General features: G+C 35.7%; 1 protein-coding gene across 7 annotated transcripts in view; it reads left to right on the top strand.

Moving 5' to 3' along the window:
* The window catches only part of Pcm1 (pericentriolar material 1), a 95,687-nt gene extending 73,648 nt beyond the window's left edge, over positions 1-22,039 (top strand). For 6 of the 7 annotated variants that reach the window (XM_028768320.1, XM_028768316.1, XM_028768321.1 and 3 more), the window contains 13 exons: positions 660-780; positions 2,080-2,238; positions 2,633-2,769; positions 4,778-4,912; positions 8,937-9,134; positions 11,898-11,960; positions 12,207-12,342; positions 12,768-12,928; positions 14,366-14,438; positions 15,744-16,000; positions 18,454-18,546; positions 18,628-18,742; positions 19,920-22,039. In XM_028768320.1, the coding sequence (XP_028624153.1) occupies positions 660-780; positions 2,080-2,238; positions 2,633-2,769; positions 4,778-4,912; positions 8,937-9,134; positions 11,898-11,960; positions 12,207-12,342; positions 12,768-12,928; positions 14,366-14,438; positions 15,744-16,000; positions 18,454-18,546; positions 18,628-18,742; positions 19,920-19,945 (1,674 nt within the window). In that variant the 3' untranslated portion in view covers positions 19,946-22,039. The remainder of the gene's footprint in view (positions 1-659; positions 781-2,079; positions 2,239-2,632; positions 2,770-4,777; positions 4,913-8,936; positions 9,135-11,897; positions 11,961-12,206; positions 12,343-12,767; positions 12,929-14,365; positions 14,439-15,743; positions 16,001-18,453; positions 18,547-18,627; positions 18,743-19,919) is intronic. The other variant, XM_028768318.1, reaches the window with a different exon arrangement.
* Positions 22,040-23,228: the final 1,189 nt, after the last annotated feature.

The raw sequence follows: 23,228 nt of genomic DNA on the forward strand, positions 1-23,228 counted from the left end.
TGTGTGTGTGTGTGTGTGTGTGTGTGTGTGTGTGTGTGTGTGTGTGTTTGGGAGAAGGTCTTATTTTATAGTCCTGACTGACTTAGAACTCCTTATATAGACCAGGCTGGCATTGAACTCATAGAAATATGTTTGTCTCTGTCTCCTAAGTACTGTGTCTAAAACCACTATATCCAGATAATGGTTTTTAGCTTTAGAGAAGCTGATTGTGTAAGTGTATCCATTTGTCCAAACTCATCAAACTATATGCTTAAAATCGATACATTATTGTATGTTAAGTGTACCAATAAAATGTAATTTCATAAAATTATGAATGTCATGTTTTTCATCAGATATGACAGTGAGATACATACAGTAAGGATATAAAGTGTCCATGAGATGTATAGATAATTTAAAACGTTAACTGTCAGTTTATAATCTTTATTGAAAGTTGGCTTTCTTATTTTCATCTAGCAAAAATGTTCTCCAAGATTACTTAATATTTTAATGTTTATTATGGTTCTTTAATAACGGGCTATATTGCAGTCTTGTCTGAGTAGAGTTCTCATTGCAACTTTTTAGTATCCCCTTTAAATGTATGGTTTTATGCAAATAACAGTTTCTTTAATGTTTATGAAAAGTTTTAGAAGGAGTATTTAGGAATTGTTTCTTTAACTTAGGAAACGTTTGAGAAGAACTTTGAAAGAGAAACACATAAAGTAAATGAACAGAATGATGCTGACAACGTGAGTGTCATGTCCGTGTCCTCCAACTTTGAGCCGTTTGCAACAGACGACCTCGGTAAGCGAGCTCTCTTCTTCACCTAACACATGATTTAGATGCTCTCTTGGCAGAGTTGATCAAATAAGGAAATAACTAGGATGAACTCTCTATAGCTATGCAAATGCTGACAAAGTCAGACTTTATCTAATTTATTGTGTTCTTGGTAAAAACATAGACTTTCATTCTTTTTTATCTTTTTCTTTTTTTTTTTTTTGGTTTTCCGAGACAGGGTTTCTCTGTGTAGTCCTGGCTGGCTGTCCTAGAACTCACTCTGTAGACCAGGCTGGCCTCATGTGTCATTTCACTTACACAGACACATACATACATATAAATAAAAAGAGGTCTTTGGAAAAAGCTAATTTTCTTTCCTCAGAAATCCGCCTACCTCTGCCTCCCAAGTGCTGGGATTAAAGGCGTGTGCCACCACTGCCCAGCATAACATAGACTTTCAAATATGAATAATAATAGGTTTGTTTTTTTTTAAGTTGAACTTTATTTTACCTTAAGGAGAGAGGTCACCTACTTAGTTATTTATTGAAAATTGTTTCTCTAAATATTTTCTTTTTTTTTCTTTTCTTCTTTTTTTCTTTTTTCTTTAAAATTTTATCTATAGGAGTACACTGTCTCTGTCTTCAGACACACCTCAGAAGAGGGTATTAGATCTCATTACAGATGGTTGTGAGCCACCTTGTGGTTTCTGGGAATTGAACTCAGGACCTCTGGAAGGGCAATTAGTCTTCTTAACCACTGAGCTCTGTCTCCAGACCCTTTGAACATATTTTTCAGTAAAATAAGAAAGTAAATAAAATAAAATAAGAAGTTAAAAGTTAGAGGTAAAAACTCAGATTCTGTAATAATCCCTTTACTTAGGTGGTTGTGCAATATGAGGCAAGCTACTTAAGTGCTGTCCTTTGTAGGGTCATTTAAGGATTAAACAAATAACTATGGTAATGTGTCTGATTAGTACAGTAAGTGAAATACTTTAAAATCTAATTCTGGGCTAGAGAGATGGCTCAGCACTTAAGAGCACTTGCTGCTCTTCCAGATGAACCTGGATTTGGTTTCCAGCACCTACATCAGGTGGTTTACTGCTACCTGTAACTCCAGTTCCCAGGGAACCAACATCCTCTCCTGGCCTCAGTGGGCTACCTATACACATGTGTCATTTCACTTACACAGACACATACATAACATAAATAAAAAGAGGTCTTTGGAAAAAGCTAATTTTCTTTCCTTATGTTTATTATTATATTTTTGAGAGTATACAAAAAGATTTGCTTTTAATATGTTCTAGAAATATTTCTGTTCTAAATTCAGGTAACACTGTGATTCACTTGGATCAAGCATTAGCCAGAATGAGAGAATATGAACGCATGAAGACTGAGACAGAAAGTAACTCAAATATGAGATGCACTTGCAGGGTTATTGAGGATGAAGATGGTGCTGCCGCCACTACCACAGTCAGTAATTCAGAAGGTATATTTTTAGTGTGATTAAAAGTAATAATTAGAGTTGCAAATAAAAACTCTAAAGCTAGCTAGCCATAGCTATAATCCCAGAGCTCAGGAGGATGAAGCAGGAGTCTTAGGAGTTTAAACCTAGTTTTGGCTACATTGCAAATTCAGGGCCAATTTGAACTATATACTGTCCACCCTATGCTTAAAAAAAGTTAAGCCCCTTTTAATGCTAGTGGTTTTGTTATTGCTTTCTTTTAATTTGGTTTAAAACTATTCAATTTTTCCTTTATATTATTTTAACATAAAATTATTATAATATTCTATAAAGTCTTATTTAAATATATATATATATATTTATTTATTTATAATGTCATTGGCTTTTGTTGACATATTATTTTTATCTTAAAAAATAGAAACTCCCATTATTGAGAATCAGAGTTCACCACAACCTGTAAGTGACATATCTGCTGTCACCTGTCCTAGAATTGATACTCGGCAACTGGACCGTCAAATTAAAGCAATTATGAAAGAAGTCATTCCTTTTTTGAAGGTAAACAATACAAAAAAGCATATATAATTTCTAATAATGACCATATAAGACTTACTTATAAATAGTGCCATTAAAATTAACAGGGCAAAGAAAAAAAATGGGAAAGTGGAATATGGCTGAGTGTGGTTGTTAATTCTAGTTTTCAGGAGGCATAGACAGATAGATCTCTGAGTTTGAGGCCAACCTCGTATACACAATGAGTTCTAGGTCAGATGAAGAGGTGAATTTACACCTGAAATTACACCCCACGTTTTCATCTAAAATAAGAATTTTAAAGTTGCAATCATCTAAGGAATTTTAAAACTTGGAAATTAAAACATAGTTTGTATTGCATCCAGATATAGAAAACTATAAAAATGTGTTGCAGTCAAGCTCATTTTAATTTTTCCTGTTACTTTTTTTAAATAGGTTTTTCATACAATATATTTATGTTTTCCCCTCCCTCATCTCCTCCTAGATCCTCCCTACCTCCCCACCCATCCAACTCCATGCCTTCTATCAACCAGAGTATCTAAGTAAAAGACCAGTAAAGTTACAAACAAAGCCTAGGCAAAGCAACATGAGATATATCTGTTAGACAAACTTGACCTATAATATCATGTAACTTGATGATGTGTCTTTGGTAAGAGAAGGGTATTGACATCAGATACTGTTGTTCTTGGGCTTAGTCTGCATCTGTACATCTAGTAGAATGCTTTATTAATAGGGTTCACCTGTGTTGGAGATATATCAGTGGCTAAGAGAACCCACATGTTGTTTCACAAATGTCTACAAGTTCAATGCCATTTCCTGGCCACAGACACTGGGAACAAATGTGGTACACATACACACACTCAGTCCCCCCCTCCCCCCCATACCCTTGGTATCATCTGGTTTGGCTACGTCATTGTTAGTGGGGGGAGGGGAATTTGACCTGGAGAAAGGGTGACAGAACCTGCTTAAATGAATTAAATAGTCGAAAAGGAGAACCTTGAGATTGTTTCAAGTCTATTCTAGACTTGACCTTGAGAAGCCAGCCGGGCTCAGGTTTATTTCATAATTCACACACATACACACACAGTTTTGGTATTTTGAGACAAATTTTGGTGGATAGAGCATCTTGGCCTAGAACTTACAAGAGTCCTCCTGTCTTACACTCAAAGTACTAGAATCACAGGCATGCCACGACAGTTGGGTTTCTCAGGGTTCTTATGGTACAGTTAAGAGGCTTGCCTTAAGTGGTATTTGAAAAGAGAAAGACATTTCATAGTATCTAGAGAGACTTTTAATTGTTGGTTTAGGTGAGTGTTGCTGGTAGAATTACTAGGACACCATACCACAACAACTCTTACAAGAAAAAGCATTTAATTGAGGACATGTTTACAGTTTCAGAAAGATAGTCCATCGTCATCATCATAACAGGGAATGTGATGATAGGTACGGAAGACACGGCGGGCATGGTGCTGGAGTAGTCTGAGAGCTTTGATCCATAAGCAGAGAGATACTGGGCCTGGCATGGGCTTTTGAAACCTCAAAGACCCATCCCTAGTACCAGTCTTCTCCAGCAAGGCCATGCTTCCTAAACCATCTAATCCTATCAAAGAGTTTCAGCCCTGGTGACGAAGCATTCAACTGTAGGAGATGCTGGGCCCAGTTTTACTCAAACCACCACAGATATAATAGGAAACCTATTCGGTAGAAGGTGGATAAGATTTTAAGAGTAATTGAGATGAACTGAACTGCATGCAGGAAGATGGTCAGCATGCATAATTCTTCCTACTACAGAAAGGAAATGACGAAGAGTACGGGGACAGGACATTTGTTTTATTGGTCATTTTCTGGTGTATGGGTTAAAATCACCAAACCTTTTAGTGTGTATACTATGAGAGTGGTTATACTTACAAATGAATCTTTCAAATCTTTATCACAAAAATGAGAAACTAAGCAAGAGAAATGAATTTCAAATTGTGTAGACTAATATTTTTTAAATAGATAAGTTTATATCCTAACCTACTAGGATTTTTCTTAGGAGCACATGGATGAAGTATGTTCTTCTCAACTTCTCACTTCAGTAAGACGTATGGTTTTGACTCTTACTCAACAGAATGATGAGAGCAAAGAGTTTGTGAAGTTCTTTCATAAACAACTAGGAAGTATATTGCAGGTAAGAGTTGATTTTTGTATGAGTTACCTATATTCCATTTGGTTAGGGCTCTTACCATTTTCTGACATTATAGAACTGATTGAGTATTCCATACTGATGCTCAGTTTGGATGGCATTTTAATATTATCTCTTTACTTAGTTAAAAATGATAAGAGGACTTTCTATATTTTCATTTAAAATGGCCATCTCCAGGGACTATCCCAACTTCAATAGAATATTATTGGTTTAAAGGGGCTGGAGCAGTGTCTCAGCTGTTCAGAACACTTGCTGCACTTCCAAAGAACCTGGCTTTGGTTTTCAGCACCCATGTCAGGAGGCTCACAACTATCTGTGACTCTAGCTCCGGGGCTTAGATATTAGGCATTCTGTTCTGATTTTTTTTTTAAGTCATCTGTACACACTTGACATACTCACATAGATAGGTACACATATACATGACTAAATATGTTTACATTTACTGGTTTGCTATTCTACCAATAAGAATAGTTCAAGACTGAAATGCTTAGCATGCTCTGATTTAATTTTAAATAATGTGAGAAATTTTAGACATGAGAAAACAGCCTCTTTAATTAGAGAAACTTCTTAGAGCATAACAGTAATGTTTTTAAACTAAGTGTCTTAATAAAATTTGGATAATTGGCATTTCACTCATCACCTTTTTTAGGGGCCTTTAAGCTCTTCTCTTTTAGATATTCATAAAGTAGGTGAGAGTTATCCGTTACTGTGATCTATGGTCATGCCACCATGGCTCACAATGAACCTTCTGTTTACACCTGTTTTCTCACTTCCTTTATTTCTTTCCCTCTTACACTGTCCAGCCTCTAGTAATCAATATTGTTTATACTATAATGCAGTGACGGGTTATCTTTGGTGGGCTCAAGCTAAGGTGTACCCCTGAGAAAGAATGGTCATGCAACAGATCTGATGTAAAAGGAGGTTAATTGAGGGAGGGGAGAGGAGGAGGACCTGGGGGAAGAGAGAGAGAGGCAGACAGTGGACATGTAGACAAGCAGACAGGGAGCAGAGCCATGGAGGGGTGGGGGTTGGGGTGGGACGGGGTGGGGAGCACATGAAGAACAGAGAGAAGGAACATCAGAAATCGAGACAGGAATACAGTTTTCTCTTAATGTGAAGTTCTCTAAGAAATTTTGTTTTGCTTCCTGTTTCAGAGGTTAAATTGTTTTTTCACCAGTCATGACAGTTGTGCTTATAGCCTGTAGGCAGTAATGTGCCTTGTGCTCCCTTCTTTCCAGCAATGTGAGCAGCATGGGCTCCGAGGCTCCATGCTGGGGGCTGACTGGCCTATTTAATAATGCCATGTTATTTGTCTGGTACGGTTGCACTCTGATATCATGCCCATATGCTTTTAGAGCCTCCATGGGTCGGTCTCTTAGGCTGCTCTGAGGGCCCTTGGGTGCCATCTTCAGTCAATCCAAGAACTCTTGTCTTACACCTTTGGAGACTTGAAAAAACCCAACTCTTCGTTAAGAACAATCACTAATCATCACTCACAGGCCCTACAGAACACTGAATAGTCACTTACAGAACACTAAGCCAGTCAGTTCCTTCTAGAACCATTTAAGCACCATGATCCTATTGCTTGGGCCCAGTTGACCCCACAAGCTGTCTCTTTAACTGGTTAAGTGGAGTACTATCACTTTGCCTGTTGGCTAATTTAGAATCTGAGTGAGGTACTAATTTTCTTCATATTAATCTTCTATTTTGTTAGTATTAAGACTAAAGCACAAATTCAATAATAATCTCAAAGTTGTTCTGACTTTTGTTTAGAATGTTGATATATAATTTATAAGGTTTATAATTTATCAATAATCTTGTACTTTGTAGAATAGGATTTATTAGCATGAAATGGAAAGATTATAAATAAGATATTCTTAAGGAAATATCTGAAGTATTAAAAATACTTAAAATAACTTATAGGTAATGAATTTTTATAAGTTTAGCTAGCTTATTCTAAGAGAAAGACATAACTATTTTAGAATATGATCAAAAGAAATTCATAGCTCATTTTAATCACTATTTGTTCAACCCTTCTAAGAAAATTTGACTACTTTTGTTTCTTTCCTGATTTTTATCACATCAGAGTCAAGTATGTTAAGAGCAAAAGCTAATTTAAATTAAATTTTACCTAGACTTTTTTCTCTCTCCCCTTATCTTTCCTCCTCTCTCTCTATCTTTATTTTCTTTCTTTTGTGAGCTTCTAATTTTAAAGTATTGACTTCTCATTTTTTCTTCTGAGATCTTTTCTGACATTTTGTGCTTCGAGTCTCTTAGCTTGCACACTTCTCTTTGTTTGCAGCGCTGGAACTCACTCTGAAGACCACAGTGGCCTCAAACTTGGATACTCCTGCTTTTGCCTCCTGAATACATTCTCTTTCTCTGGTTGTGTAGATAGTGTTTTTGTGTTGTTTTCTTCTGGGGAGTTGGGGCTAGTTTACATCATAGTTACCTTTTCTCTAAGTAACATAGCTCCTAGTTTTTCAAGAAAGAAAAAGGGAAATCCTTTATATAAAATAACACATTTGTTGATTTGACTATGCTGAATGTCAACTTGAATAAAACTAATGCTTACTTGTAAACTTACTTTGAATAAAATTGTCAATGAGAATGACTGATATAAAGAAGAAACAAACAATAACATTGGCACCATGTAGATGAGGAAGACTGTCCTCACTGAATATTAAATGACTTATTGCTATAGTGCATAAATAGTTCCTATATGTACTCTCTGGGAACTTTTGGGAGATCAGTAGTCTGTTTATATTAAGTAACTACTGTATGTATAAATAACTGTATGTTCTTTTCTTCCCCAGTTGTATACTCTAAGTGGGGTTAGGAATATTCCTGCTTTGTAATAAGAATATTTTATAGTAATACTAATCTGTCTTTATAACACCATGGCTATTGATTTCAAGTTTTACAGTACTTAAAAAAAAAGTTAGGAACAAGGACAACCATGGTAGACATGTTAATATGGATATGGGGAACCCCAGGAGATCTTACCCATACGCAGAGAATACCAAGTGTACAAGTAATATTATTATACAGCTTGAACAGGATCTACTTATGTATTTAGGAATATATACATATATGTGTGTGTGCATACACACACATTAATCTGCACATACATATACATTTATATATGTGTCTTATTTAGAGTTTCTGTTAATACAGCGAAACACCATAATCCAAAAGCAAGTTGTGGGGGAAAAGGGTTTATTTGGCTTACACTTTCATTTATTTGTCAACAGCGATGGTAGGAAGGTATTGAAGGAAGTCAGTACAGATACTCAACCAGGGCAGAATCCTGGAAGAAGGAGCTGGTACAGAAGCCATGGAAGGGTGCTGTTTACTGACTTTAAAAAAAAAAAAAAAGATTTATTTATTTATATGACGAATACACTGTCGCTGTCTTCAGACACACCAGAAGAGGGCATCGGATCCTATTACAGATGATTGTGAGTTATCATGTGGTTGCTGGGAATTGAACTCAGGACCACTGGAAGAGCACAGAATGCTCTTACTTGCTGAGGCATCTCTCCAGCCCCTACTTACTGGCTTTTTTCACATGGCTTCCTCAGCCTGCTTTCTTATAGAACCCAGGAACACCAGCCCAAGGATGGCACCACCCATGATGGGCTGGCCCTCCGCCCCTGCTCACTAATTGATAAAACACTTACAGCTGAATCTCATGGAGGCATTTCCTCAACTGAGGTTCCTTCCTCTCTGGTGTCAGGTTGACACACACCACCACCCAGTACAGTATGTGACAATAATTATTTTAAAAAAAGTGAAAGAGCAAGGAAAAGTATGTTTAGAGGGAAGGAAAGGAAGAGAGAAATATAGTAAAATCTCAAAAAGCAAATAATATATCTATATACATGGAAAATATTAGAAATACTGGTTTTCTCTAGGCAACTGTTTTAACCTTTAAAGTTACCTGTATTGTTTTATACACAGTTGAAGTTTACTATATCTTAAAATTATTTGTTTTCACTTTAAACAGGATTCACTAGCAAAATTTGCAGGCAGAAAACTGAAAGACTGTGGAGAAGATCTTCTTGTGGAGATATCTGAAGTGTTGTTTAATGAATTGGCTTTCTTTAAGCTCATGCAAGATCTGGATAATAATAGCATAGCTGTTAAGCAGAGATGCAAGAAGAAAATTGAAGCGGCTGGAGTAATACAGTCTTATGCAAAAGAGGTCAGTTTCACTTTGCCTTTAAGAATAGCTATCATTAGTGTATAAATACAGCTGTTGGCCATTATTAATAAATAAACTCTCATTTAGCCTTAATAAGAACAGTTATTTTTAGTAAAACCAGTTAGTCAAATTGTATATCAGAGTGTGGTCTACATACCAAACCTCGGATTCACAAAGGCAAGTTAAAAGTACAGACAGGAATTAGTGCTCACTGTGAATTGTGAGTTCATTTTAGTATTGCTTATTAAGAGCTCCAAAGAGGGGAGAACTGGGATCTTGTTCCTGGCCAGCTTCCTACCATAGCTGTTGACAAATGCCATAAAGTTTCCAAGAATATGTTCATAAAGAAGGCATTTCCAGTTAACAAATACATGTATTCATTGGCTAGGGTTTTATGGTTTTGTATTTTTTTTTAACTTATTCACTTTACATCCTGCTCACTGTCCACACTCTCTCTGTCACTCCCCTTTCCCTTCTCCTCTGAGAGGGTGGAGGCCTCCCTAAGTATCCCCCAACCTTGGCACATCAAATCTCTGCGAGGCTAGGTACACCCTCTCCCACTGAGGCCAGACAAGGCAGCTGAACTAGAAATATCCCACTTATACGCAACAGCTTTTGGGATAGTCCCTGTTCCAGTTGTTTGGGACCCACATGAAGACCAAGTTGATGTTTTAGTTTTTTATCTCTAGTTTTTCTGCCTTGTGACTGCATGCAAAGTTAGATCAGTTAGTTTTTCTATAATGTAAAGCTTATTAGGCGGCTTTTTCATAGTAGGCACCCTTTTCCTTACCCTCTGATCTTGAAAAGGGGAAGCAGCCTAAGATCCAGAAAGAAAAAGAGAGAGAAACTCTTCTAAGAATCTAAAATAGCCCATCTTTGCCACATTGCTTCTGATTTTATTCTAGATACAGATGCATTTGAAACATTGCCAAGTACTTAGAGAAGATAAAGCAGTAGAATACCATAGTAAGTTCCTGGAAAGAAGTCTTTCAGTCTGTTTTGGGTAGGCAATCTCATGAAGGTCCTCCCAGGTCCTGAAATAGAAGATGACCCTGAAGACAGGAGTCTATCATGAATAAAACTCATCTTAGTGATTGTAAGGCAGGTTCAAACAGTTGAACAAAGTTGGGTCATAAAAGCAAAAGTATACTAAGGAGAATGGTAATGTGAGCTGATGATGAGTGGGAACAGAGGACTTGCCTGGCGTACATGTAGGTCCTGAACCAAGCTAATGAAAGAAAGTGGTGTAGTAAGAGTGTAGGAAGTGAGGTCAAGGGGGTAGTAAAGACCAAGTTACAGTGCTTGAGAAATCTTAATATGGTCATTTTATTCTAAACATTGTGGAAAAGTCTAAAGTAGTATAACATTATTTCATGTAAAGTTTAAAATAACTTTCTAGATATATTTAGTGGGGACTGTCAGAGTAGAAATGGAATTGGGTAGACCAGTTATAAATCATAATTTTCCAGATTAGAAATTGTAGGGAGCTAGTTGACGTTAAGTCTGGTTCTTCCTCCTATCCTAATGCTCCTAGAAATAAGACTCAGACTAAAAATATATTTAAAAATACTTTGGCCATATTGCTAGGCTCTTCTCTCACTTGAATCCTAACTTAAGATAACCTATTTATTTTAATCTTCATTCTGCTACGTGGCTGTTTACCTGAGCTCAGGTGTCATGAGTCAGTCTTGTCACATCTTCCCGGGTGAACTCCTCTGCCTAACTCTATCTCAGAATCCTCTCTGCCGCCCAGATGTCCCACCTTGTAGTCTACTGTTTCTTATAGGCTATATTTTTTTTAATTGACAAGTGATTTATACATATAATACATAAGATATTCTGTCTCTACAATTTAGAGCAGTGGCTTAGAAGTTCAAAATGCTTATTGCTCTTGCATAAGACCTGGGTTCAGCTCCCAGCATACACATGGCTCATAACTTCCTATAACTCCAGTTCTAGAGAATCTTAAGTCCTTCTCTGGCTTCCTTGGGCACCAGCCAGGAATGTGGTACACATATATACATGTAAATAAGCCTTTCATACAGCTGGGTGTGGTGATGCATGCCATTAATCTCAGCACTTGGAAACAGAGGCATGAGGACCTCTGTGAGTTCAAGGCCAGCCTGGTTTACATAGTAATTTCTAGAACGGACAGGGATACATAGAGAGCCACTATCTCAAAAAACAAACAAATAAATGCTTCATACACATAAATAAAAAATTTTTTAAAAGAAAAGTGTTAAGCTGGGCCAGGGAGATGACTCAGTGGTTAAAGAAAAGACTCGGATTAACATGAGAACCCATGTTCAAATCCCTAGAATCCATGTAAAACACAGGCATGGTTGTGCATTCCTGTAACTTCAGTACTTCTATAGCAGGATAGGAGAATCCCTGGAAGCTTGACAGCCAACTTGTCTAGATATATAGTAGGAAACAACCAAATGAGACCGTCTCAAGGTAGAATACAAGGAGCAGTATGTGAGGTTATCTTCTGATTTTCACAGACACGTACAGTGCACATACATTTTTTTAAAGAAACCCAAACGTTAAGAGACGATGATGAGGGGGTGTGATAAAGTATGTCATTTGTGTAAAACTGAGAAATGATAAATTTTTTAACGGAATGATAAGCTAAAGTCTTTAGTGGGTTAGATGTGGATAATGACAGGCAACAAAGACTGATTTATTTATTGAGATTAGAAAAACTAGAATTACAAACATGTTCTTGCTAAAATCTTCTTAATTGATTTGCTATTATATTAGGCCAAAAGGATTCTTGAAGGAGATCACGGCTCACCTGCTGGAGAAATTGATGATGAAGACAAAGTATGTGCTAATTAGTATCTATCAGTAATGCTTTTCGAACAAAACAAAATTTTAACAGTTTTTATCTTTTCTTACAATTAAAGTATGTAGTTAAATCTCTTTTCTTCTGAAAAAACATGTTTTTTCTTTTAAAACAAACTAGAATATCAAAAGCAATCAGTTCACAGTGACTATTGTTACTATGAAAGCTCTCCCACGTATACCTCTTTAAGTACTCTAGGGAGTTATTATCTGCATTGCTTACAGGACAAGGATGAGACTGAAACTGTTAAGCAGACTCAGACTTCAGATGTATATGATGCTAAAGGTCCCAAAAATGTAAGATCTGATGTTTCTGATCAAGAGGAAGATGAAGAAAGTGAACGGTGTCCAGTGTCTATTAGTAAGTTTAAAGGCTTTGAAACATTTATACATACGAGTTCTATAGGTCACTTAAAGTTTGTAGGGCTCAGTGAGTATTGTGCCAAACTCTGGATTTGCATCCCAGCACCATTTTGACTGAATGATCCGTGTGACCTGATTAAATTACCTTGTCATTCAGCACCACAGCTTCTAGTGTGCACTGATTTGAGTACTTCAGATACAGTGTATAAAGTACCTGTGCCATTCAGTGATGCAACAGACAGTAACCCATCTTACAATTGAGTGGGTAGATGTGGTGATGCACAGCAGTAGGAGACCAAAGTAGTGTGGTAATTTAGTCCAGGAGTTGGTACCAATAACACGGGGAGACTCTTGTCTACACCCCATCCCCAATCCTGAAGATTAAGTTGTGAGTTAACTAAAATTTGTATGTAATCAACTTAGATCTATCTAAAGCTGAAAGTCAGGCTTTAACTAATTATGGAAGTGGAGAAGATGAGAATGAGGATGAAGAAATGGAAGACTTTGAAGAGAGTCCCGTAGACGTCCAGACTTCACTTCAGGCTAACACTGAAACGACAGAAGAAAATGAACATGACAGTCAGGTATTTTATTACAAACCAGTCCTATTTCAGCTTCTGAAAACAAGAGCCTTCTGAAAGCTGTTAAAGTGTATACATACTTTTTTCCCATTGTTACTTTCAGGAATAAAAAAATATTTATTTAAAAATTAGTATATGTATTTAGATTTGAGACATGTCAGGCATATGGCATTTGTCTTTAATACCAGCACTCTGGAATCAAAAGTGTGCAGATCTCTCATGAGTTCAAGGCCAAGCAGAGCTATATAAGGAGACCATGTCTCAAAATAAAAATAAAAAAATAAAAAATCTGAAGCATTGGTTTTATTTTATATCTAATACTCTTTAAGGCATTTTATTTTCTTTGTAACAAGTTTTAAAACTATAGGATAACTTTAGAAGATCTGAATTTTTAGTTAAAGTTTCATATTTTTCTCCTAGTCACGAATTAGAATAGGACTTTTCCTGCCTTTACTTTAGCCCAAGAGGCTATACCTGATACAGTTTCTCCTGCTGTAGGTATCTGTCTACTGAACCTTGAGTGTTTAAGATTTATAGAGATACCCTCTATATGTGAGATTACACACTCATAGACATGTTTTGAAACAAATGGCTTAGTTTCCTTGGAGTTTCTCTATAAGACATTTTTTGTAGACAGCTTGTTTTCTGATAGAAAGTCCTAGTTGTTGGTCTGTGTTGGTACTTTCCTTGGAGTGGTTTCTTCAAAAAAGGCTCTCCATTCTCCATGTTGGATAATAGAAGTTTTGTTGCTGGTGTTCTTAAGTTAAATGGATAGAGTAGGTATTCCATCATTTTGTAGACTTACACTAAACCCTTATTTTCAATGTGATTTTTTTTTACCATGTCCTTATTTATGCATTTTTTTTTTAAATTCTACCTCCCTCTACTTCTACCTTTTATGTGAAGCTAATCCAGTCTCTAAAATGTAATCTTCCATGAAAAACTAAAAGTTGATCCTTCCTTAAAAGACTAGAGCTACTATCAGCACCACTCCTTGTGATCATCAAACAATACCGCACCATCATAGTCCTCCCTAGTATCTGGTACTTCTCTTGGGGGGTGAATCTCAGGTTCTGTTTCTCCCTCTGCTATAAGCACGTGTCTTTGTTCATCTTCCTCTCCTTTCTCACTTCTGTGTCTTTCACTTAAAGGTTACAAATATATCCTTTAATATTAAGAGAGGATTCCGAGAAAAATAGTAAAAACTTGTAGGATCTGTTTTAGTCTAGTCATTTAAATTATTTTGTGCTTATTTAAGTAGCATATGGTTTTAGTTACCCATCTTTTAATTGTTAACTAAAGCCTCCTTGAAATACTTTAGATACTGTTACATTTCCTGTTTTATAGCCCTGGGGTTGGATAAAAACCACACGGTATTATTTTATTCTATAGGGAACTTATATTTTAAGGTCTTGCTATTAAAGCATATTTCTCTTTTAGGTTCTGCAACATGATCTTGAAAAAACACCAGAAAGTACAAATGTACCATCAGACCAAGAAGCAACTAGTAAGAGTAAGAAATCTAAAGAACCCTAACTTTGATTCTTTAAAATATCTTTTTTGTCCTTAAACTAAAAAAGTCGTTTTTCTTTTCTTTTTTTTGGGGGGGGGGGGGTTTTGGTTTTTTTTTTTGTTTGTTTGTTTGTTTGTTTGTTTTGAGACAGGGTTTCTCTGTGTAGCCCTGGCTGTCCTGGAACTCACTCTGTAGACCAGGCTGGCCTCAAACTAAGAAATCCACCTGCCTCTGCCTCCCAAGTGCTGGGATTAAAGCCGTGCGCCACCACCGCCCGGCAGTCATTTGTCATTTGTAGCTAATGTAAGTACATGCAAAGGCATTTTGGACTTGGTGTCTATCTTTGTTCTCCTGGTAAATATTTTGCAAAAGAAAAAAATGTAAGATAACAGTGATTGATTGGTTAATTTTTGTTGTTTAATTTAGTATGGTGTTTTGAAACAGGACCTCATGTAGCCCAAGCTGGCCTTGAACTCCATTTTAGAGAGTTTGAAGATAACCTCAGTTGTCCTGCCTCTATCCTCCTGAGTCATCGAATTGCAAGTACATGTACCCATATTGCGCCTCTAACTAGCAATTAGTTTCCATTTTTTGTATTTGTTTGTGTGTGTATTTATTTTGAGGCAGGTCTCTATATAAATCAGACTATCCTCCAACTTGAGAGATCTATCTGCTTGTTTCTGTTTCCTGCATTCTGGGGTTAAAGACATGGGACCCTTGCCTGGTACAATTATTTTCATGTTTGTGTATTCATCTTTTTTAATGTATATGTACCTAAGTATATGTGCATGTATCACATGGATGTAGTGCCCTCAGAGACCAAAAGAGGGCTCTGGGCACTAGATCATCTGGAACAGTGGTGAACTGCCTGTGTGGCTGCTGGGACCTGAACTCCAGTCTTTGTGAGAGCAGCAAGTACTTTTAATTGATAAGCTATCTGCTCAGTACCCCTAACCCTCTTTATGGATGTGTGACAAATATTACCATACAGAAAATTTATCCAGAGTTTTATTGTTTAGATACAAATGAGAAGGATGTGTTTCGTTTCAGTTTGTTTTAAAATGATATTCATTCTAGGGCTTTAGCCTTAAAACAGTTTGCCTTGAAAATTTTCAATTAAAATGTTCTAGGTAAATCTGTTCAGTTAACTTGGGAATCAAGAGTAAGGAAAGGGGATATGGATCTTTTCTTTTGGATCTTAAATGTCATGATTACTCTCATTCATATATTTGGTCCTTCGTGCTACAGACTAAATTGGAACAAATGCTTCATTCCTCTAATGCTAAGACTTTCTTTTAATGGCAGATGATCAAGACAGCTCTCCTGTGAAACCTTGTTATCTCAATATCTTGGAAAATGAACAACATTTAAATAGTGCTATCCATAAGGACTCAGTCACTACTACTGATTCATCTAAACAGCCTGGCCCTGTGCCGTTACCCTTGACTGCAAATGAAACCTTAGTGCCTAGAGTCAAAGAAGTTAAATCTGCTCAGGAAACTCCAGAGAGCTCTCTGGCTGGAAGTCCTGATACCGAATCTCCAGTGTTAGTGAATGACTATGTATGTAATGTTTATGTTTCCACATATTCTTGCTTTTGCATGTCTGTATATTTCATTTTCAAGAGTAACACATTGAATATATAAATCAAACTCCACTTTGTGCTTAGGTTCAGAACATTTATTCTTTAAACTTACTTTGATAGTAAAGAGATGATAATAAGTTAAATGGCCATTTCAAAATCTGAAAGATTTTTATAGTTTTAAAAACCAAAAAATTAGTTTTGGGTGACAGCTTTAAGAGAGTTCATGCTCATATCTGAAATGCTAACGATACATGATAAGTCAGTTACTCTCTTACATTATCCTTTTTTTTTAACTGCTTAGCCATTTAGAGCATTTTAAAATTCTTTGTTATACCCACAGGTTTAAATTTGGAGTATGAAAGAAACCTGTTTGACAGAGTCATTATTTTTATATAGCAAATTGTATAACAATGTACTAAGGAATTACACTTATAATAAAAAGTTCTTTAGTTTTACTCTGAGCCTTGATTTCATTTAAATGTTATAGCAAACAGGTTACTTTGCAGATGTGTGGGTCGTATATTTTTAATATAAAATTTCCTAGCAGAAGTGAAAAGTTTTAGCATATTTTAACCCCAGTGGGTACAGTGTACTCTTCTTTTCTTTTTGTTGTCGTTTGGTTCCTTGAGTTTGTTATATGGATTGAGCCAATCTGGAACTTGATAGGTAGACAGACTAGCCTGGAACTTTAGGTGTTCCTCCTGCCTCTGTGACTTCAGTTCTTTTTTAAAAATTAAAATCAGTTTTGTTCTTAAAGATGTTTTCATAGTTACAGTTTACAGATTGGCCAGAAAGGTAGTGTTTCACAAACATCAGTAGAAACTTAGGCTTTTAAACTGCTTTGTTTTTGTGCTGTATACACTTAAGTATTCAAAGCTCTGAAAATTGCTTGATTTAATCTTTAAAACATTTTTGCAATATTTATTTTATGTGTTTGTGTCTTGAGAATATGCATGTGCACAATGTGTGTTCAAGAGTCCATAGAAGTCAGAAGTGGGCACTGGATTCCCCTGGAATTGGAGTTGCAGATGGCTCTGAGCCACCATGTTGAGAATTGAATCTGAGTCCTTTAGAAGAGCAGCCAGTGAGGTTAAGCACTGAGTCATTTCTCTAGCCCCTTTCAAAAATATTTATTATATTTAAGAATTAGTTGAGAGTGTGCATGAGCAAGCATGTGCTGGATCATGTGTGAAGGTCAGAGTCCTGCAGTTGATGTGGATGTTCTCTCATCCACAGTGTGGGTCTGGGGAGCCAGCTGAGCCATCTCATGGGCCCCCCACCAAACTTACTCTTGTTTGTTTGTCTTTGAGAGATATGATCTCTGTATTCCAACTAGCCTGCAGCAAACTGACCTGAAACCCAGACCTCTGCTTGCCTTGGGCTCCTGAGTGCTAGGATTAAAGTCATGTGCTCCTCCACCCAGCTTGATTTATTCTATCATTTGATGAGTATAAAATTGCCATAGGAGATTTTCTATTGATAATACCCCAAAACTAGATTACAAGGTTTTTTGAGTTTGAATTTTTAGGCAGAGATCTATGCTGAAATTGTTTTCACAAAACACTGAAATGATTAGTGCTATGTTCTCTCTGAAGATTAATGACTGTATGAGATATCTGGGACCTGGACAGATGGCTCAGTGTTTAAGTGTTCCAAATGATCTGGGTTCCATTCCCAGCACCTACATTGCAGCCCACAACTGTCTGTAACTCTAGTTCCAGAGGATCTGACATCCTCAGACAGACATGTGCACATAAGAATTTTTTAAAAATTAAAAAAGATGTTGTCAAAGGGAAGTATGCACCTGAATAGGAGTGTGAGTGGTGATGATGGTGGAGGAGGAAGGAGAACAACCTCAGGTTCCTACTTAGGTTGCTGATACATTAAGACCTTTAAAAATTTCAAGGGATAATTAGGGAGAAAAGAGAATTCATGTTGAAGAAAAAAAATTGAGATGTGAATTACTGTATTCACAAGTAGTGTCTCTATAAGAACCTTAACAAACATGTAAGTTAAAAAGCTTATTAATATTATGTTCTGAGTATAATTCTGATGCATCCTATGAACATAAATTGTAAGGGTTAGTGAAAGACCTTTTGTCTAGCATATGCAAGATCCTGGGTACAATCCCCAGTACTACAAAAAAATAAAAAAATAAAAAAAAGAGGAAGAAGGAGGAAAGAAATAATTGTTGGTTAATTATTTAGCTTCCAGCATTTTAACTACTATTAATTATTCATTCAGCCTTTGTAAACTGATTTTTCAATGGAGAAAAAAAGCTCAACAGTATGTTCATAGTACATATGTACCCTGTTTTGTGAACTATACATTTTATATAAGAATCCACTTTATTTCTTGGTATGAGTGATTTAGATTTACAGAAGTAGGTGTTGCCTTTTTTTTTTTCATTATCTCTAACTTATTTCATAGGAAGCAGAATCTGGTAACATAAGTCAAAAGTCTGATGAAGAAGACTTTGTGAAAGTTGAGGATTTGCCGCTCAAACTGACAGTTTATTCAGAGGTATTGAGCTCTTTTCAACTAAGCTTGCCTTTATAACAAATATTGAGGTGGAAGATTATATTTTTAATTTTTGTTCTAAAGGAAGAGCTGAGGAAGAAAATGATAGAAGAAGAACAGAAAAACCATTTATCTGGTGAAATATGTGAAATGCAGACTGAAGAATTAGCTGGAAATTCTCAGATACTCAAAGAACCTGGTAAAAGTTACCAATTTTAATTTTGTATTGAAAAATCATGATCCTACCAGTTTAGTTTGTTTTTGAAAATATACTGTTACTTCCTAGAAAATCTTAGCCTACTATTGGAAAAAGAGATGTTCTGTTAATTAATTCAGGTGTTTGATTTTTTTCAAATTATGTAAGATTGTGTTTTTTATTTTTAAAATCTTTCATTTAATAAAGTACTAGTTGCAATGCTAACACTAATGCTTTATGATTTTTTTAATGCTTAAAATTCATGTTATGTCTTTTATCTCCCTTGTAAAATGTGTGCATTGAGATCCATTTTCCCCTCCTGTCATTGTTCACATTATTTGGGGGGGTTTTTGTCTTTATTGTTTTAAATATCCTTTAACCCTTTGATGTATAAAGTAAAACCCCCAATTTTTACATTATGAATTTTTATGTGATAAAAATTTTTATGTGATATGTTTATTCAGATAAACACATTGCTTTTTTAATTGTAATAATTATACCTTGTTTCCCAAATATATATATATATACATACATATACATATATATACATATATATACATATATATACACACATACATATGTACATGCATATATGCATATATACATACACACACACTCATATACACACAGACATATATATGTATATATGCTCAGAGTATTCCTTGTATCAAAATCAAAGGATTTTCTTTTTGTTGTTCTCTGTCAGTAGTTAAAAATCATATAAGATTTTTTCCCTTGTTTTTCTGGAAATGGGATGCTGATTAGAAGAACATTTAGATAGACCAGCACTTTACCTTTCAGCTCAGTCTGTCCATTTGAATCCATGGCATCCAGAGCAGTGGCAGCCTGTTCTGTTGGGCTGCAGTGCAGCTCTCTTTTGGTACAGCCTCCTGTACTTAAGTCATTCATGGAAATTGTTGGCATTTCTTCTGTTTTCTTCCAGCCACTTTTCTTTTGTCTGCATTTTATCACTTTTATAGTTACTTTCTTTTTCTTCTAATGGAGAAACAAATCACTGTGTGTTTTGTCAGGGGATTTGAACTAAATTCACATTTTTTTTTTACTGTCATCTTGTATGTAATATAAGAACTTTTATGAAAAAAATTTTAAGAGTAAATATTAGTAAGTAGTATTTTAATTCACTAATTTATAAAACATTGATCATTATTCTTCTTTTCAGAAACAGTGGGAGCCCAGAGTATATGAAATGTCTTCAGAGACTCATCTCTCTTACATAGTCAGCACATTAAAAAAAAAAGACACTAAATAAACATTTGTTTTGATCTGTATAAAATGTAAATTAGTTTGACACTGCATTTTTGATGGGTGTGCTAATTTCTGCCCATGGCAGTTAAAAACATTTAGAATCTGAATCCTGCACAGATTCAAACCTTGACACACTGTGGGATTTTTCTTTTGCTTTTATTATTATTTTTTCTTATGATCTTGCCCCCACCCCTCATTGTGACATTTGGTGTGTTAACTTTAAAATGTAGTTTTAAATAAAGTTTGAAACTTATCTGTAAAGTATGCTTTTGGAAAATTTTTGTTGAATTTTATGCAGCAAATTGTTGTTTTATGTAACAACACTATTCAGAAACAGCAGTGGTCAAGAATTTGAGAAATTCTTACTTCTTCTGATTCTTACTTATTCTAAAGCTCTGCCCTAGACCAGTCTTCCAAATAATGTCAGTGCTGCTGCTGTTGGGTCTGATGTTCTTATAGTTCCTGCTTCTGTGTAAGAATAAAGCAGATTATAAAGGTAACCAGGGATCTGAGTGGTCTTAGAACATGTTAACAACTCAGACTGTGTACAGAGTTTCGACACTGTTAGTAACTAGAACTTAACAAAATTATCTATTAGATTAATATTTTTCAGAATTGAAAATCCTGTTTTATGTTGCCTCATTCTAAATATTTAAAAAAAAAAGCTTTATATGTATTTCTGTACAGGCAAGTATCATTCTAATTAATTTAAAATTAAAAAAACAAGTTAGGATAAACAGAGCTAAATTTATGTAACAAACATTAAGATTTTTAATGCTTATAGACAAACATGCCTTTTGAGATGATAATTTAAAACCAAAGCCTAATAGTTGTTTTTGTGTGTTTTGAGAGAGAAGCAAGTTTAAGTGTTCCATGAGTTGTCCATCATTAAGTAAACCAACTTTTAAAGAGTGCTTTGCCTTCTGATTCTCTGTATACTTACCATCTCTCGTAATATTGCAGAGCCAGTCAACGATGAATATGTCAATCTTGGAGACTTTTACTTGAAAAAGTAGTAGTGTGAAGGACTAATTGTTCATTCCAAGTATTTGCTTAAATTTTTAAGTAGTTGTCTGTAATACTCTATAAGAACTTATTTGATATTCCTTTAAAATTCTCACTTGCAGCTGGGCAGTAGTGACACTTGCCTTTAATCCCAGCACTCCAGAGGCAGAAGCTGGTTGAGCTCTGAGTTTGAGGCCAGCCTGGTCTAGAGATTGAATTCAGCCAATGTTGCATAAAGAAATCAAGTCTCGCAAACCAAAATAAATACTAAGATTATCACTTACTTGATAGCTTAATATAAATGTCCAGTCAGTAAATAACAAATGATGAATTTTTTCTGAGGACTTTTATTGTATTGTTACTTAATTTAAATTAGAACCAGATTTCTCAAACTTCATTAAAATTTATTTGCAAAACTTCTAATCCAGAATTTACCCAGTTGGATAGACTTCAGGGACATTAGACCAGTAATTTATATTATATGTACAAACATGTTGTGTCTTTTCTAGGCTCAAAACAAGAGACTTCATTTTAATCCTCAAGCCAGGCCTTACATACTGCAGCGCGCTCCCCCTCCCTTTCCTGCTCTCTCTGCATGTATCCAGTGGATGGGCTGTATTTAATGTTAGCTACTACCATAGCACCTGTGAGCTCTGTCAAACAAGTTTATCTGACTTATGTTCTACCTGCTGTCTATATCTAGCTCGTTGTTTTCATGTTTTAGTGAGTAATTTAGTTTTAATATACCCAGAGATTGGGAACAAGCAATGTGTGTAACATGTTTGTTCTAGTAAGTATTGTTCAGAAGGAAGTTAAAGTATTTCTGTTTGTATTAATTTTAAGTTAAAACTTTGGTTAGTGATAGAGGGAGAAAAAAAAAATCCCAATAAATAAGATACAACTCTATGTAGATGGAGATAATGCTACCATAATAAACTACCCAGACTGTGGAGGAGGTACTCTGTATTTTGTAACATTCACTTTGGGTAAATGCTTTTTCACTGTTAATAAATATATATCCTACATAAACTCTGAATTGCATTTTTATTTAAATTGACAAGTTCATAGTAGTTTAGAATTTATTCCAAAATTGTGACTTAACATTTTTTAATGTTAAGAAATCAGGACATGAAGAATAACGATACACTGACTATCGAAGGTGTGAATGGAGAGTATTTTTCTTGTGAAGAGCACACACTTCATTATTTCTTAGTTGCATTGCTTTTTAAAAATAAGTATCTTTGATATATACATAAAAGGGATTTTGAGATTGAATCTACCTTCCGTGGTTTGAAAATATCTAAGAGAATATGATGCAGTAAAGTCTGTGTGAATGTGAGAGTAAGCACACTTTTTCAGATTTGTTCTACAAGAGAAGTGTTATTGTAAACTCACCTACCACTGACTGCTAATTACTAACTTCTAGCACAAGGCAGAGTAAAACCACCTTATGTAAGCTCTCCAGAGCAACTGGAACTCCGTTCTACCTCCCTACCTTTGACTTTAACAACTTTGACCCTAAGGTCAGAAGACTCTTATCCTCAGTGTTTTCCTGTCACTGAAGAAACTGGATTGAGTAGGGTACTGCAGAGAGTGGACTGATCAAAAGGGGGCTCAGGAAATAGCCTGTAGTGTTGTTAAAGTAGTAAACCAAAATATCTGCTTGTTTTTAAACGAACATGTACATTCAGTTATTATTTATATATTTGTATATATACATTAAATTGTTAATTTTGTGGAGGGATGCATGTGTACTATGGTGGAACACTGGAGAGGTCAGAGGACAACTTGCAGGAGTCTGTTCTCTACTTGTGGGCCCCAGGGACTGAACTCAGGTCAGGTCCCAAGCAGCTTTACCACAGAGCCATCTCACAGCCCAGTGATTATATTTATAGTTCTCTGTCTTATTTGACATTTCCCAGATTGTTAGTTTCTAGGTTTTTTAAACAGTGGGATAGGACAAAATTGTAATACATGTTTTGTATCAACTTCCTAGTAACATTGTATGGTTTTGCAGCAAGGATTTAATAGGACGTCTGTCATTTGTCAGGCCCTTTAAGTCCATGTTTGTAGGCCAAGCATGGAGGGTGTTTGTTTGTTTGTTTAGTTGGTTGGTTGGGTTTGTGTGTGTGTGTGTGCGTGTGTGTGTGTGTGTGTGTGTGTGAAAACTGCTATGAAATTAGTGAAGAAGCAGGCTGATGAAGGAGAAATTGTGCGA

This window comes from Grammomys surdaster, unplaced genomic scaffold (genome assembly GCF_004785775.1).
Source record: "Grammomys surdaster isolate TR1022 unplaced genomic scaffold, NIH_TR_1.0 185, whole genome shotgun sequence".
NCBI classification, from domain to species: domain Eukaryota; kingdom Metazoa; phylum Chordata; class Mammalia; order Rodentia; family Muridae; genus Grammomys; species Grammomys surdaster.